This window comes from Equus asinus, chromosome 20 (genome assembly GCF_041296235.1).
Source record: "Equus asinus isolate D_3611 breed Donkey chromosome 20, EquAss-T2T_v2, whole genome shotgun sequence".
Lineage (NCBI taxonomy): Eukaryota > Metazoa > Chordata > Mammalia > Perissodactyla > Equidae > Equus > Equus asinus.
In genome coordinates this window covers 65,418,871-65,437,256 of record NC_091809.1, presented here as the reverse complement: position 1 = coordinate 65,437,256, position 18,386 = coordinate 65,418,871, and the positions used below count along the sequence as shown (strand labels likewise).

The 18,386-nt window shown below is 36.0% G+C and overlaps 1 protein-coding gene across 14 annotated transcripts in view; it reads right to left on the bottom strand.

Annotated features, from left to right (window-relative positions):
• The window catches only part of MTMR2 (myotubularin related protein 2), a 101,884-nt gene that overhangs the window by 44,786 nt on the left and 38,712 nt on the right, over window positions 1-18,386 (bottom strand). For 13 of the 14 annotated variants that reach the window (XM_070490403.1, XM_070490407.1, XM_070490404.1 and 10 more), the window contains one exon: window positions 18,038-18,143. The exons of the other annotated variant lie outside the window; for it this stretch is intronic. Coding sequence is in view for 2 of the 13 variants with exons in the window: in XM_070490396.1 (XP_070346497.1) it covers window positions 18,038-18,143 (106 nt within the window). In the remaining 11 variants the exon portion in view is untranslated. The remainder of the gene's footprint in view (window positions 1-18,037; window positions 18,144-18,386) is intronic. 14 annotated transcript variants of the gene reach the window in all.

The following is an 18,386-nucleotide window of genomic DNA, read 5'->3' as shown; positions in this document are numbered from 1 at the left end:
AAAGAAACAGTGGTTGAGAACTTTCCAAACCTGGGGAGAGAGTTGGACATCCAAGTTCATGAAACTAATAGATCACCCTATTATTTCAATTCAAAATGATCTTTTCCAAGATATATTATAATGAAACTAGCAAAAATCAAAGACAAAGAGAGAATCTTAAAAGCAGTAAGAGAAAAAAGACTGTAACCTACCCCCACCCCCCTGAAAAAAAAATCATTAGGCTATCAGCAGATTTCTCAGCAAAAACCTTACAGGCCAGAAGAGGATGGTAGGAAATATTCAAAGTGCTGAAAGGAAAAAATGCCAGACAAGAATACTCTATCTGGCAAAGGTATCTTTCAGAAACAAAGGCTTTCCCGGATGAACAAAAGCTGAGGGACTTCATCACTACTAGATCTGCCTTACCAAAAATGTTGAAAGGAGTTCTTTAAGCTGAAATGAAACGATGCCAATAGTAACATGAAAACATACGAAAATAGACAACTCACTAGTACAGGTAAATATATAGCCAGATTCAGAAAATTCTAATTCTGTAATGGGATGGCGTGTTAACCACTTAACTGTATTACAAAGGTTAAAGGAAAAGAGTACTAAAAATAACAACGGTCAGTTTAATTCCTTCATAAATACACAATATGAGAAGATGTAAATTCTGACATTAAAAACAAAAAAGGTTCAAAGCAATCCCTATTAAAATTTCAATGGCATTTTTCCCAAAAATAGAAAAAACAATCCTAAAGTTTGTATGGAACCACAAAAGATCCCAAGTAACCAAAGCAATCATGAGAAAGAACAAAGCTGGAGCCATCAAACTTCCTGATTTCAAACTATATTACAAAGCTATAGTAATCAAAACAGTATAGTACTGGCATAAAAACAGACACATAGGTCAATGGAATAGAATACAGAGCACAGAAATAAACTCATGCATATTTGGTCAATTAATTTATAACAAAGTTGTCAAGAACTTACAACGGGGGAAGGATAGTCTCTTCAATAAATGATGCTGGCAAAAGTGGACAGCCACATACAAAACAATGAAACTGGACCCCTATCTTAAACCATACACAAAAATCAACTCAAAATGAATTAAAGACTTGAACACAAGATCTGAAACCATAAAACTCCTAGAAGAAAACATAGAGGGTAAGCTCCTTGACACAGGTCTTAGCAATGAGTTTTTAGATTTGACAACAAAAGCAAAAATAAACAAATGGAACTACATCAAACTAAAAAACTTCTGCTCAGTAAAGGAAATCATCAACAAAATGAAAAAGCCACATAATACATGGGAGAAAATATCTGCAAATCATATATCTGATAAGGGGTTAATATCCAAAATATATAAAAGAGCTCACCACTCAAATAGTGTGCTTGGAAATTTTTATAGTAAAATATGGGGGGAGGGCAGGGAAAGTGGCAAGGATTTTAAACTTGAGCAGTCACATAAAGGAAAATCACTGATAGAGGTAAACAGCATAATTAAAGAGATGCACAAAACTGCATATAATAAAGACAAAATGATAATAATCTAGGAGCGAAATATCAAAATCCTAGATTAATCTGTGGAAGTAGAAATAAAGAAGAACATGAGATACTTTTTGGAAAAAGTAACCAAATTTGACCCTAGGCTTATCAAACAAATACAAGCAAATATTTGAGTAATACTTGATTACTCAAAGAATCAAGTATACTTGAAGAACCACACTTCAGATATGTCAGTAACGGAAGAAGAAATGCAGATTTAAAGAAGGAGTTAAAGTCAAAACAAGAAGGCATGTCAAAAAACCCCCAGGGCCTACTTTCCTAAAATGGGGGTTCAGAAAGCAAGAGAACAAAGCCAGACTGATTCATTAGGTTTTTCTGCATTTACATGGAAATATCTTTAGTACAGAAAAAATTAAACCACCCTCAGATATGAGAGGAAGAGAATAATCCTCTCCTGGAGAAACCCCTTGGAATCCATAAAACACTTTCTCTTACTGGGCCAAAATAATGTTACTAAATGACTATCTACTCCGTATCCTATCAGATACATTAGATCCCGGCCTGCCTTGGGGAGCTCTGGCTATATCAATAGATAAGATTATACAAGGTCTACTCTTTGATAGCATTTAATACAATATTTAATCCTGTTCTTATTATCAAGAAAAGTCTATCGATCATATTAAAATCTTACTGGTGGGAAAAAAACCCACACAGACTGAAATTTATAATGCTTTTTTATTTCTAAAACATAATCCATCCAGTTTTACTCTCTTCTCAACCATATTTTTTGCCCATTTTCTTCCATGCTCTCTTTATCAAACTATTTTCAAACTGCTCAGTAACTTTCCATGTGACTTTAACCTATCTCCCTCTCTCTCTGATTAGGAAATTACTATAAAGGAAATTCAGAAACCTTGTCTATAACGATCTGGAAGTTGGCAAGTTTATGGGTCAGTTTTCACATGCAATGTCAGATGATAGAAAAACAGAAAAGAAATTTTCTAAAATCTGCAAAACACTAAATTATAATCACCTGAAAGGGAAAAGTGAGTCTGTGGAAGTTATGAACTATCCTCCACAGTTTCTTTATGTACTAAAATTGTGAAGGAAAAAATGATGAACTTATTATTCACTGGATAATTCTACTAAAGAAAACTGTTTACATCAATTTTACTTTATTCTATTTTTTATACAACTTGACTGACAAACCACAAAGTAAGCAAATGAACCATACAAACAAAAATCTGAACAGGGTAGAGCCACAGACTGGCATCTGGGGTGGATCTTATTGGTTATATAATCGAAAGTACATCCAAATTTGAGCACAGGGAAGCTCTTTCTTTTTATAGCACCACTAAGGACAATTTGGTTTTCAGCTGAAACCACAATTAGCAAGTTGGATAACATTACATCACCATCAATGATTCAACAACAAGAAAAAAGGACAAGTATCTAAAGAGGAACAGTCTGGAAAGCAACATTTAATGCTATGGGTTGAACTGTGCACCCCCGGTTAAAGACAGGTTGAAGTCCTAACTGACAGTACCTCGGAACGTGAACTTTATTTGGAAATAGGGCCATTGCAGATATAACTGGTTAAGGTGAGGATATACCGGAGTAGGGTGGGCCCCTAATCCAATATGACTGTTGTTCTTATAAGATGGCCTTGTAAAAACACAGAGATACAGGGAAAATGCCAGGTGAAGATGGAGGCAGAGACTGGAGTGACGGGTCTAAAAGCCAAGGAACACCAAGGATTGTTGGCCTTCACCAGCAGCATGGAGAGAGGTATGGAACAGATTCACTCTCAGAGCCCTCAGAAGGAACCCAACCCTGCCAACACCATGATTTCAGATTACTAGCCTCCTAAAAGCAAAAATACTGTTTTTCTATATTCTACTCAACACTTCTGACACTAGACATGTGAGTGTTTCCATACCAAGCAATTCTCCAGTTCTCAGGAGACTCCAACTAAGGATCCTACAATTCAGTCATTACATTACAGAGTCAGCGCAGACCCCACAGGGTAAGGGTTCAGTCCCACAAGACCGCCCACCACTTCAAACACCAATCTCTGGGACCATAAATCAAGTGTTCGCACGACCCTCTCCTCTGGTTCGATAATTTGCTAGAATGGCTCACAAAACTCAGGGAAACACTTTATCTATATTTACCATTTTATTATAGAGGATATAAGTCAGAAACAGCCAGATGGAAGAGCTGCATAGAGCAAGATATGAGGTAGGTGAGTCTATGGAATTTCCATGCCCTCTCTGGGCACATCACCCTCCCAGCACCTCAAAGAGTTCACCAATCCAGAAGATCCCCAAAGCTGTTCAGTTAGGGTATTTCTACAGATGCTTCAGTACTTAGACATGACTGATTAAATCACTGGTCATTGATGACTAACTCAAACTCCAGGTCCTCTCCCCTCCCCATAGATGGGAGGGGGATGAAAAGTCCCAAACCTCTAATCATAAAGTTGGTTCCCTTGACACCCAGGGCCCCATCCTTAAGGACCTCCAAAAGTCACCTTATCAACATAAACTCAGATGTGGTTGAAAATGGTGTGTTATGAATAACAAAACTTTCACTTTTATCACTCTGAAACTCTTTCAGGAGCTAGGGAGAAAAACCAAATATTATAATAAAAGATGCTCCTTTGGCTCTTATCACTTAGGAAATTACAAATATTTTAGAAGCTCTGGCCAGGAGCTGAGGATGAAAACCAAAATACATATTTCTTATTATAACACAATATTACACTCATGAACTGTGAGAATAAATTTTTGTTGTTTCAAGCTACCTAGTTGTCAGTAATTTGTTACAGCAGCCCTAGGAAATGAATACACCTAATATCAAGAAAAACTTTCAAAATTTGAATCTTAAAAAGTTGTTCATTACTGCCAAAACTTGGAAACAACTGAAAAGTCCTTCAGTTGGTGAAAGGATAAACAAACTGTGGTACATCCATACAAAGGAATATTACTCAGTGATAAAAAGAAATGAGCTACCAAGCGACCAAAAGATATGGAGGAAACTCAGATGCTTCATACCAAGGAAAACATCATCATGACCTGGCCCAGTTAATGCAATGCTTTTAGAAGATCATTACTCATTTAGTGCTCATAATACCCCTGAAAGAGAAGTAGTATTCTTATTTGCATTTATAAATGGGATAACTGACCCTTACAGAAGTTAAGCAACTTTTCCAAGGTGACATATACCTTGCAACAGCAGCTGAACTTGAACAGATGTATGACTGTACTAAGACTATGATCTAAGTCAGATGTATGACTGTACTAAGACATGATAGCATCCCAGTGCAATTGTATAGCAAGCAACTGATATGAGGAGATCAGAGGCTAAGAAAGAGATAAGGACCAGAGCTAAAGATGTGGGAGTCAATCATAAAGAGAGAATAGCTGAAGCCATAAGAAAGAAGGGGCATAAGGAAGAAATGAGACGGGGGTTAAGGGATAAGCAAGGGATGAAGGACACGTTAGGGTCACCTTGTTTAGCTAAGGAGAGAGGAAGAGCAAAGTACAAAAAGGAGAGCAGTTGGAAAAGAAATGAACCATAAATTATCTCCAGGTTTGAAAGCTGGAGTCATCATCTTTGACTCCTCTCTCCCCCTAATCTGCAATATTCAGGCAAACTTAACACGTTCCATCCACAAATACATTTTTTCAAATCTGTCCTTCACTCTGTATTATGTCATTACCCTACAACACACTCAATCAATTTTTACTTGGAATTGTTGGAACAGCCTCCAAACGCGTCTCCTTGTTTTCATTCTAACTGCCTCTAATTAATACCAGCTGTTTGTGTATCCATAGCTACCTCTACCCCTCCCCATACAATTACCAAAATACGGGTATTTATACACACCATTCTGCCCTTGATTTTTTAATCTATCTTGAACATATTTGCATATCCACAGATGGAGATCCACCTCTTCTTTCCAAAGACTGTATTCACTTGTAAACATACAAATTTATTTAGCCATCCCCCTGCCCCCGAAAGGCATTTCTATTGTTTTTCAGACTTTAGTCATTACAAATTTGAGAATCAGTTTGTCAAGTTTTAACCATATTATTTACAGAATAAGCAAGAATTAAAATCTGAGCAATATTAAGCCTGTCAAAAAACAAGATATGTATTTTCATTTATTTAAGTATTATTTTATGTTACACAGCAGAGTTTTAAAGTTTCTTCATACACTTTCTGCATACACATTAAGTTTATTCTTGGATATTTTAATTGTTATTATAAATAGGATCTTTCCCTCCCTGATATATAAGTATTTTCATAATAGAAAGATGTTGATTCTTACGTATCAATTTTGGCTTTTAGTATGCCTCGTAAATTTTTGTTGAAAGTTGGACATGATGTACTAGGTAAAAAGAGCTGAGACAGACAAGCCTTTAGCGATGTGGGGATGAGGTGTGAGGTGAGAGGGAAGTATTCTATAGTCCTATGATTGAGTCCTATAGTCCTCAGTATTTTAGTGAGCTTGTGCCCATGGGCTGGGACAATCTCAAGTGCTTCTTTATTTTTTTCTCCACTGAGGTAGGACGTGATGGGCAGAGCAGATTGGAATTGGGTATTTTCCTTCCCACAGGTCAGTTAGGCTCTGACAAAAGTTGGTAGGCTAGGTTGGTAAAACAGTTTCTCTTGAGGGCAGGCCTTTTTATTTTTTTTTATTTTTTTAAAGATTTTTTTAATTTTTTTCCTTTTTCTCCCCAAAGCCCCCCGGTACATAGTTGTATATTCTTCGTTGTGGGTCCTTCTAGTTGTGGCATGTGGGATGCCGCCTCAGTGTGGTTTGATGAGCAGTGCCATGTCCGCGCCCAGGATTCGAACCAACGAAACACTGGGCTGCCTGCAGTGGAGCGCGCGAACTTAACCACTCAGCCACGGGGCCAGCCCCGAGGGTAGGCCTTTTTAAGAAGAAGAAAGTGCTCGGGACATATTTCAAAACGGTTGCTTTTCCTCTCCCTCTGCCAAAAGCAAGAGATTTTTCTCACTTTTCACTGTAAGAAGCTGGGAGGGCTTCTGTAGACAAAACTCACAAAAGTATAAAGATCCCCCTAAAACTGGGGCCCCCTAGGGTTTTCAACTCTCAGATTTCTCCACACTGAGCCTTCAGCAATTTGTCAATTACAGTCTAAGTTTTCCCACTCCATACTAGTTCCTGAGAGGGTTTCTGCTGGTGGGTTTCTGCTCTGCCTGTCTCTAGAATTTGAGGGGAAGCTGTGTGCCTCATGACCTCAGTTCTCTGAGAGATCTAAGAAAAGTTGCTGATTTTCAACTTATTTTGCATTCTCCTTGCTGTTAGGACAGAGTGATGACTTCCAAGCTCCTTTTTAAAACTAATCACTTGATTAAAGCCTTTTGTTTCTAATAATATTCATTTGATTTTCTTGATTTCCAGGTAAAAATAATGCTTATTTTGTCTCTTCCTTTTCAATAATATGCCTCCCATGTATTTCTCTTATCTAATTGCATTGGACAGTATTTATAAACAATGCTAAAAAACACTGGAATGATAGCAGGTTGCCTTGTCATGTTCTTTAATGGGAATACTTCTAGTGTTTTAACATTTTAATATTAAGCACAATCTTTACATCAGTATTTACCTATTCCTTTTTAATTAAAAGTATTAAAAATCTGGGGGCTGGCCCCATGGCCGAGTGGCTGGGTTTGTGCGCTCCACCTCAGTGGCCCAGGATTTCACTGGTTCAGATCCTGGGTGCGGACATGGCACTGCTCATCGGGCCATGCTGAGGCGGCATCCCACATGTCACAACTAGAAGGATCCACAACTAAAAATATATACAACTATGTACCAGGGACTTTGGGGAGAAAAAGGAAAAAAATAAAATCTTAAAAAAAAAAAAAGTATTAAAAATCTGGAATAGATGTTGAATTTTGTCAAATACCCTTTATTAAATGCCTTTTCTGTGTAAAGTCATGTGCCACATAATGATGTTTCAGTCAAAGATGGACCACATATACAAAGGTGGTCCCATAAGATTAGTACCATATAGCCAAGGTGTGTAGTAGGCTATACCATCTAGGTTTGTCTAAGTGCACTCTATGATGTTCGCACAATGATGAAACCGCCAATGATGCATTTCTCAGAATGTATCCTTGATGTTAAGCAACGTATGACTGTATAAAAAGGTGATCACATGGAACCATTTGTAGCTTCTAACAGAAATTATATCAGCAGCACTTTTACTATGCTCAGGCTTGAAGTCTGAAACACTTCATCTTCTCCAGAATTAGTTTCATGTTAATAAGTATTCTAACCATTTAAATATCCTTTAGGCACATACACTTTTCCTTATCTTCTTACTATCAACTGAATACACTCAATATTATTCCTGTTGCTTCATGAGTATATTCAATATAGTTTTACATTTATCATTTTTTCATACTTTCTAATTTTTAAATAATCTCCATTTATGTTTCTATTATAATTATTTGGCTCTTTTTACTAAAACTTTTAACATACTCAGAACTTTTACTCTTTTAAGCCTTAAAGGGGTTAATAATATCTGCAACAGTATCTGCAAATCATATCAAAATAATTACAACCCCAATAAATATGCTATAGACTACTGGACAGTATCGTAGCAAGACCCTACTTACATAGCCTAGCCAAGTGCTGACATCAGAAGCTTGTGAGTAGAGTTGAGGCCTTTTACTCTGATACCCAACTGTATAATCATAAAAATTCTATGCAGAAACTTTTAAGGAAGAGTTTTTGTGTACCAAATACTAAGAGTAATAGAGTAGTAGAAGTACTGGTGGTTTTTAATTTTTCCTTAATTCTATTTCCAACAAATTCTTATTACACTGCATCAATTTTATAATAAAAAAACTATCAATGTTATTATAAAAGATACAAAATTTTACAAAGGATAGTTAATGGTAATTTTAGAGAGAAAAGTTTCAGTAAAATAGAAACCATGAAAGGTTGGACAGAAGTCATTTTCCTACTAAGGATGGAAACGAGAAAACTGTGAACATTTTCAAATGGATTCTGGTGGCTCTTTGATAAAGGAGATGAATTAGTGACTGCCTTCTGTCTCACTTCCAAATTTTCCTCATATAATTTCTTCAAGGTTCTTTTCAACATTGTTATCTCTCTGATTTTTATCTAAATATCTCCTACTAGAAAAAAAAATCTTAATGGGCTGGAAGGGTCAGAGATGGGGCTGAGTCTATGATTAACAGGCTGACCATATTTGTTTCACTGAAGAGCAGAATACATTTCAGATGTGTGAGCAGCATGAATGGAAGTGGGAATAAGTTCATCATGTTTAAGGGACTATAAGAAGACTCCCTACCTATAGAGGTGGGGTTATGTTTGGAAACAGCTGGAGATATAGGATGATCACTGTGATGGGACCAAACATGAAAAACCCTGAACATAAGACTTAGAAATCTGCATTTTCAACTATAAGAAACAGGGATCCCCTTGAAAATTTTTGAACAGGGGTATCATACTATGAAAGTCATGTCCGAGGAAGATTAGCCTTACGGTATTACATTAGCTGAATCAGAGAAATGCAAACCTATAAGACATAAGAACTAGAGAACTATTAAGGATGGGAGGTAAAGGGGAAAAATGAGCATTTTTTAAAAGATATGACATTTTGATAAAAGGGAAAATAACTCAGTATTTCTCATTCTCTTCCACTGATTCAGTCAACAAACTTTTCCTGGGTACCTTCCACATTCCAGATACTAAGCTCTAAGGATACAATAGGGAAGAAGAATAAGATACGTCTGCTCTCAAGGGGCTTATAGTAATATTCTTTTTACTTTTCCAATGTTTATTTTTCTTTAAAGTCTTGTTTTCGTAAATGCCCTCCAAATATTTTCTTGTATTTTTAAGTGTAGTAGCACTTTATTTATAACATAGACTGTCTTAGAATGTTCTGTCCTTTCTTCCCCCCAGGTATATCATCATTACAGTATCTATCACACAATAATCACTGATTTCCCACTCTTTTCCCACAATATGACTCTAAGCTTCAGGCTAGCAGAGACCATGTCTTACCAGACACTTTTTCCCCAGAACACTCAGGAAATTTCAAGAGAGTACAATGAAAATAAATGCACAGATTTATGTGGAACTATGAATAAAAATACAGAATTTCCTTCTTTAGTTTCCCAGATGTAGGTGATGGGTAGTTTCAAGTTTCAGTCAATTAGAAGTGCTCCTCAAACTTTTCCATCAATTAAATACAGCAAATGAGAGGACAAATGTTTCCAGCCCCATGGAGCTTGAGGATACAACTGGCCACAAGTATAAAATAGCTTTTAAGTCACATTCATTGAGGCACAGTTCTATGCACTAGGAATATATCTAAGGTTTCTGCCTTTGTAGAGCTTAATTTGAAAGAGGTCACATAAACAGAAATCAAATAAACAAGAAAAGGTCTCTACTCACCATTTTAGCACAATAAAACTTTTGTTTTTATTTTTTATAAATAAAACTTTTAAAATTTATTTTTTACTTAATAAAAATAAACTTTTCTTAGATGCTCATCATCACTAATCATCAGGGAAATGTAAATCAAAACTACACTAAGATATCACCTTACACCCGTTAGAATGACAAAAATAACCAAAACAAAAAGTGACAAATGTTGGAGAGGTTGCGGAGAAAAAGGAACCCTCATACACTGCTGGTGGGAATGTGAACTGGTGCACCCACTATGGAAAACAGTATGGAGATTTCTCAAAAAATTAAAAATAGAAATACCATATGACCCAGCCATCCCACTACTGGGTATCTATCCAAAGAGCTTGAAATCAGCAATTCCAAAAGTCCCATGTACCCCTATGTTCACTGCAGCATTATTTACAATAGGCAAGACGTGGAAGCAACCTAAGTGCCCATCAACTGATGATTGGATAAAGAAGATATGGTATATATACACAATGGAATACTACTCAGCCACAAAAAAGGTTAAACTGTCTCATTCACAACAACATGGATGGACCTTGAGGGTATTATGTTAAGTGAAATAAGCCAGATAGAGAAAGACATTCTCTCTATGACTCCACTCATATGTGGAAGTTAAAGATGTAGACAAAGAGAATAGATTAGTGGTTACCAGGGGAAAGGGGGTTTGGGGGGTGGGCACAAAGGGTGAAGTGGTGCACCTACAACATGACTGACAAACAGTAATGTACAACTGAAATTTCACAAGGCTGTAAACTATCATAACCTTAATAAAAAGTAAAAAAATAAAATTTTATTTTGCAGTTAATATTTTGGGATCTTATTTTAAAATTCCTTCCTGACACAAGTCATAAAGATATACATTTTCTTATGAAATTAAAAAATCAAAAAAAAATTTTTTTTATTTTCAATTTTAGATTTTTAATCTAATAAATTCAATTTCTGTGTATGAGTGAATTAGAAACCCAACTTCTTTGTTTTTCATTTCAATATGGCTAACCCAGCATGGATAACCAAATAGTTCATTCTTTCTCCACTGATTTGTTATATCATCTCTGTCATATACAGAATTCCTACATCAGTCTGTTCTTGAACTCTGTCTTGTGTCTCACTGATCTATTCCTGTTCTAATTACTTTAGCTTTATATCTGATTACATGAATTCCCCCTCTTCATTTTTCCTCTTAGGTATTCATGACCTTCTACCTTTCCATATAAATTTTAGAATCAGTTTGCCAAGTTCTACAAGACAAACTTTTGAATTTGGTTTGAAATTACATTGAATTAACAGAAATATTGAAAATATTTGACATCTCTTGGCTATCGTGTCTACTCATCTATTTATTTAGTCTTTTTAGGTTCTTTAATAAAATTTTACAACTTTCTCCATAAAGTTTTTCCATATCTTGTATTAGACTTATTCCTGAGTAACGTAATTTTGTTGCTCTTGTGACTGGAATCTTTTTAAAATCACTCTATCTAAACATTTTGGTAAGGTACAGAAGCCTGATTTTTTTTTTAAGTTATCTTGTATCTAGCAACAGTGCTGGTAGTTTGCATACAGATTTTTCTTAAATTTTCTGTATAGACAATCATCTATAAATAATAAAAGTTCTGTTTCTTTCTTTCATTTCTTATTTTACTGGCTAGGAATTTGAGCACAATGTTGAATAAAAGTGGTGGTAGTAATCAGGTTTCCTAGTTTAAAGGAAACGCTTCTAACATTCCCCCATTAAGTATGAGGTGTATTCTGAATTTTGACAGATATCCTTTATCTGGCTAAAGTTGTTCTTTTCGATTCCTAGGTTCTTAAGAGCTGACATGGGTGTGAGGAGTGGTCGTGCTAGTCACGAATAAGCACTAACTTCAATCATTTTCCCTCTGGCTATTGAAACGATTATATGCAATGGACACTATTCACTGTCTACCTAACATCTGCTCTGTGAGCCTGATTAGATTTGCATACTCAGAACACGACAGTATTACATTCATGTACACACTCTAGATAAGAAATAATCCAATTAGCTCTGACCTTTGCTTTATAAATAAAATATGAATAACGTAACACAAATTTTGAAGGGATAATCACATTTGCTTGATTTAAGCCTATTAAATATTTCAAGATAAGAGCAGATGGTTAAGATCAAAACCCAAAATAGTATAACTTTTATCTCATTTATATAATATATATTTATATATACATAAATTATATATGTTACATATTGTACATAATATACGTATATTCTGAGATCAAACAGGCCTTCTAAAATAAAGAGATAAAAGACATAGATACAATTCCATTTTAATATTTGACTCTGTATTATAGAAAACATTGATATAAGCTCCCCATCACAGACACCACAAAGGAAAGGAAATACTACATAGCTTGACTTTTTTTTTTTGAGGAAGATTAGCCCTGAGCTAACATCTGCCACCAACTCTCCTTTTTGCTGAGGAAGGCTGGCCCTGAGCTAACATCCGTGCCCATCTTCCTCCACTTTATATGTGGGACGCCTGCCACAGCATGGCGTGCCAAGCGGTGCTATGTCCACACCCGGGATCTGAACCGGCGAACCTGGGGCCGCCAAAGTGGAACTTGAGCACTTAACTGCTGCACCACCGGGCCGGCCCCCACATAGCTTGACTTTTAATTTATCTTTTAATCACCAACATTCAAGGGACATACTTTATTTAAAGTCCAATGCTATACAAGTTACACTTCATAAATAAATAGAGCTGTGCATTTGAATTTTAAAACACTCTATTTCATGGGATTTATTCTTCAGTCAGCAAATAAATCAACCAGACACAAGTTCCCCAGGTTTTTAATTCCACTAAGTGTCAAACTTTAAAAACAGCTTCTTATTAAAGAAAGTTTGATTTTAAAAATTGAAAATTTATATAAAAAATAATATGCATTATTAAATTCTATGAGGGCTGGCCCCGTGGCCGAGTGGTTAAGTTCGCGCGCTCCGCTGCAGGTGGCCCAGTGTTTCGTTAGTTCGAATCCTGGGCGCGGACATGGCACTGCTCATCAGACCACACTGAGGCAGCGTCCCACATGCCACAACTAGAAGAATCCACAACAAAGAATACACAACTATGTACCGGGGGGCTTTGGGGAGAAAAAGGAAAAAATAAAATCTTTAAAAAAAAAAAAATTCTATATGAAAGGATTCTTTTTAAGTTTTTTAAATGAAATTAAATAGGTTTTCCTGCCAAGTGAAGATGAGATGAAGCAAAGAGAAAATGCTCTACAAGTACATCACTGAGGCAGCAGGAGTCAATTTACCAAGCCTGGATTTGTGCTCCATTTTTCAGAAATACATCTGCTGGATTATATCTGTACGTGCCTTTTTCCACAACAAACAAGGTTAACAAGGGGATAAAGTAATACAAATAGAATTCCACTTGAATAAATGCAAGTTCAAGATATCTAGAAGAGTTCCATAGCCCCAGTGATTTTCCATTCTGCTTCGCTGATGCAGGAGCAACAAATCGTGTTTGAACAAGAAATCCTCAACAGCAGCTTTCACATTTAGCTGTTAATCTACTAAGACAGTATCTTTCAAGAAAGTGTCACTGTGTGGTATCTGTAGCAGAAAACTTATACAGTTTAATATTTTTAATGAAATTGGATTAGCTTTTCAATGCATTGTGTTTTCTGTACTTCTCTGTAAAAGCTGTTACTAAAGAACCTTATAAAATGTTGAGGCTCAGGGCAGAGATAAACAATGAGGCCATGTGGAGAACTTGAAGCCTAGAGGTTACCCAACTTCACAGCATCTGTGAATGATGATTTTCAAAACGACCACACCAAGGCCCTCATCTCACACATAGAGCCAAACCATGGATGGTCAAAAAAGCAACACAGAGCTGCCCGCAGTTAGTACCACCTATAATTAACTAGCACATCACCATTTTATGGCCACTAAAGGTATACACACTAAAAGCAAAATATCATCAATTAACAAAACTGGGGAAAAGGGGAGATCAGATTTTCTTACAAAAACTCTCTTTTTCTGATTATTTAGAAAAGCAATTCTCATTTATTAAGAAAGTAATACTGAAAATTGCTATTTCTACCTCAAAAAACATATTAAAGATATTCCTCATTAATTAAGAAAATCTCACTTCACGCTTGAAAAATCTAGCAAAATCATGGGCAGATAGTCTCTCTGGGTAATGTGCTGTATAAGAACATCACCAATCTGGCACCAAAAAAGGGCAACACCGAGCTGTGTGCCTTTAAGCACACGATTTAATTCATCTCTTCTGAATATCAGGTTTCTCATCTGTCAAATGGGATAATAATATCTGTCTTACAGGATTGTTGTGAAAGTTAAATGAGATGAGGCATATATTAACGTTTATCATAGTAGCAAGCTAGATTTTTTTCAATTATTAGAAGCACATCTATCCTCCCACCCCACCTCTGAAAAGAGCACACATACATTTGAAATCAGGCTGCGTTATTTAAATGATACTAACATTTAATGTAATGTTACTCATTCATCTCCCTTCCACAATTGAAAAAGATCGTGATTCAAGTAAAGATATATCTAACAATCAAAGACATCTTTAAAAATCAGAAAACAGGGTAACGGGCAGTCTAAACATATTAGTTTTCTTTTTTCCCTGCCCCTTTAGGCACTCTACTATGGAAAGTACAGTCAACCTTTGTTGCCCCAAACCATCTTCGCCTTAACATTTAACAACTGTCTCTTCATTCATCCAAAAAAAACACTCTGAGGGCCCCACTAAGTTGTGAAAGATACTGAATTATTAAGGGATAATTCCTGAAGTCATGCAGCTGATATATAAATTCGACAGATTCCCTTGGTATCCTAGTGCTAAGAGAGTCAATAATTCAGGACATATTTGTGTCTAATGTTAAACCTGAAGGGAAGACAGGCATAAAATAAGTCTACTCCAGACAAACTTGCATATATGATCACTCTACCCATAATATTATCTCCAAATAAGACACATGCAAATGATCTTTTGCTTCAGAAGGAAAACAAAAGTATTTTGTTACCCTTTTTTGGCGGGGAGGGGGCAGCAAAAACATAAGAAAGTGAGCACACCTAGTGCCCAGACTTTGGTTTCTAATACCACTCTCCAATAAAAGAAACCTGAGCTCTTTGAGAAATAGATGATGATTCTAAGACTGGGCAGGAAATATCAGGATGAGCCTAAAGCATCTTGTACTGCCAGAAAGTAAGGAGGAGCTAAAAAACACAAAAACAGAAAAATTTTTAAAAACCCACCACAATGATGGGAACATGTCAAAGGGTCACAAGATCTGACTGAAAGAATTCCTAATTTGGAGTTGGAACAATTTCAGCAACAAAGTAGTACTGGATTGTAATCTAAAATATAAAATAAATATCCAGGAGTCTACACTGACATAAATGATTGAATAAACCAATAAATGAGGGGTAAGAAACAAACCTCCCACGCAGAAGAATTACAAAAATGTATGTAGATGTTCCACTCTCAACAAGGAGGAGCATAACTCCTCACTCCTTAAGTGTGGGCTGTGCATAGCCACTTCTTTCCAAAAAGTACACCATAGGGAGGAGAGGAAAAAAAGAGTATTTTACAGTGAAAAAAACTAACACTACCTCAACCAAGTGATTAAGGTTAACATCAACAGTGATAAATCATGTACCCTTGATATGATGTGATGGAAATGTTTCTTTACCTCTGCGGTCTTCTTCCCTAAAACATATTACCCCAGTCTAATAATGGGTAAAACATCAGACATTCTACAAAATACCTGACCAGTGTTCTTCAAAACTGTCAGAATCACCAAAAACAAAGTCTGAAAACCTGTCACAGCCAAGAGGCACCTAAGGAGACATGATTACTAAACAATGTGGTGTCCTGGATGGGACTCTGGAACAGAAAGGAGGACATCAGGTAAAAACTAAGGATATCTGAATAAGTACGGACCTTAGTTAATAATAATGCATCAACAGTGGTTCATCAATTTTGACAAAAGTACCATACAGATGTAAGATATTAATTAACAGGGGAAACTGGATGTCAAGTATATGAGAACTCTATACCATCTTGCTGAGTTTTCTGTAAATCTAAAACGGTTCTAAAATAAAAAATGTATCTAATAAAAAATAATAAACTATAATATTTAATATACAGAGTAACATTATGACCCTCACTTTGTCCCAATGTCAGCCAGTCACTTTAATTTATGGTACATATGGTGTCCTGAGGAAATGAAGGGAGCCTGCATGCAGAGAAGATGATAATGGAGGCCTCCTTCCAGCATCTTGCAATGTACTGCAATTCACGTGTGTGCCCAGTAAAGTAGTTTAACTAAACTAACCCTCACAAGAATACACAAATGATTTAAAATATTTCAGGCAAGAAACAGCAGGTAGAATATAATATTAATAATATAAGCATAGGCAAGAAGCAAAAGTAACATTTCTCCCATTCTTATTATGGTTCTTTATCAGTCACAATATGAAGTTAAAAACAATGATATTTTCAACTAATAATCCTACCAGAAGTAGGCCAAAAAATTGCAAAATTATCAAGAGGCCTATAGGCCCTTAGTGGATTTTTATTAATGTAATGAATAAATAAAAGTTAGATACATATATAAATTATGTATTTTTTTTTTTGAGGGAGATTAGCCCTGAGCTAACTGCTGCCAATCCTCTCTTTTTGCTGAGGAAGACTGGCCCTGAGCGAACATCTGTGCCCATCTTCCGCTACTTTATACGTGGGATGCCTACCACAGCATGGTTTGCCAAGTGGTGCCATGTCCGCGCCCGGGATCTGAACCAGTGAACCCTGAGGCACCAAAGTGGAACGTGCGAGCTTAACTGCTGCGCCACCCAGCCGGCCCCAAATATGTACTTTTAAATAGTAATAAATTAAGGAGAGGCTACAATGGATTTATATTTACTATTACTAATGATGAACTCTGTCCTAAATGTATATTATGTTTCAAGATAACAGCTAATGATATTATAAAGCCTTTATAATTAGCACAACTTATTCAAATTATAATGATAAATCTTTAATAGTTTTAGTGATGTTTAAAGTCATGCTATATACAATCTAGTACCTTATGACATTTCACAAAAGGTAATCACAAATATGCAGAAGCCTTTACAGATGTTTCTAACCTGTCTTCTTACATTTGTTGGATTCTGTTTTGAAAATGAAATACACAAAAAAGATGTACTCTCAATATGTGCTCAACAGCAAACCATCTCATTAATGAAAACAATTTTTAATAAAACTGCAAAAGTGTAATCACTGAGAAAACAGTCACTTGATCAGAATAAAAAGATTCTGAGGTAAAGTTTACGGGTTAGCACCACACGTGACATTCATTTTCTCCATCATTCATAGATAAGCAGTTGTAGAAAGCAGATGAACCCAAAAATGTACAAAGTGCAACAGGATATCACTGATGTGGTTAAGACCTTTAATAAATAGAGGACACGTACAAACTATAATGAGATGTGTAGCAACTACAGTAGAGTACTGAAGGGACTCAGCTCCAGAACTAGACTGCATGAGCTGGAATACTGGCAATAGAATTTATTAGCTGTGAGACCTTGCGCATGTTACTTAATCTCTCTCTGAGTTATTATCATCTGTAGAATGATGATAATAACAAGTCTCTACCCCACAGAACTGCTAGAAGTATCAGGAGAGATAGTTCATGACCACTTAGGACAATGCTTGGTACATGATAAGTACTCAATAAAGGTTTGGCTATTATTGGCCATCATTATGGGAGTAATCATGAAAATCTTTTATACCACAACAAAATTCATTAATTACCTTTTGGCAAAGAACTTAAAAGTTAACAAACTTAGAGACGAACTACACATTTTTCTTTTACAAATAAATAAGAATTCCAAATTTGCTGGCCTGTTCTGGGACTTTTTATAAAGACTGAGGTCTTTGAGAATACCAATATTACCTGCTTAACTAGTTAAAGCTTGTATTGATAGTGCAGACACAAATAGCTAACAGAAAGTACTTCATGAGAACTTAGAAACAGTATACATACCCTCAAATCAGGAGAAAAGTTGTCTGCAGAAGTTGAAATGGAATCCGATGATACAACAGAAGCTGACTTTGTATGCACTGAATTCTCTGAATGAGAAGTAGAAGCACTACAAAATACAAAAGCACAGTATGTTTGAAAAATGAGGGCTTTAAAAAGCCAATTTCAGAAATTTTGTTAATTATAACTCCATTACTTATTAAAGCTTCCATTGCCAACTACTTAGCCTACTCAATCTTATCTCCAAATATTGATAAATTGCAAACACTCTATACCTTTCACACTCCCTCTGGACAGACTTCCCTAGTACTCATGAACACCATCCGGGCTAATTCTTTCTTTTTATCCAACC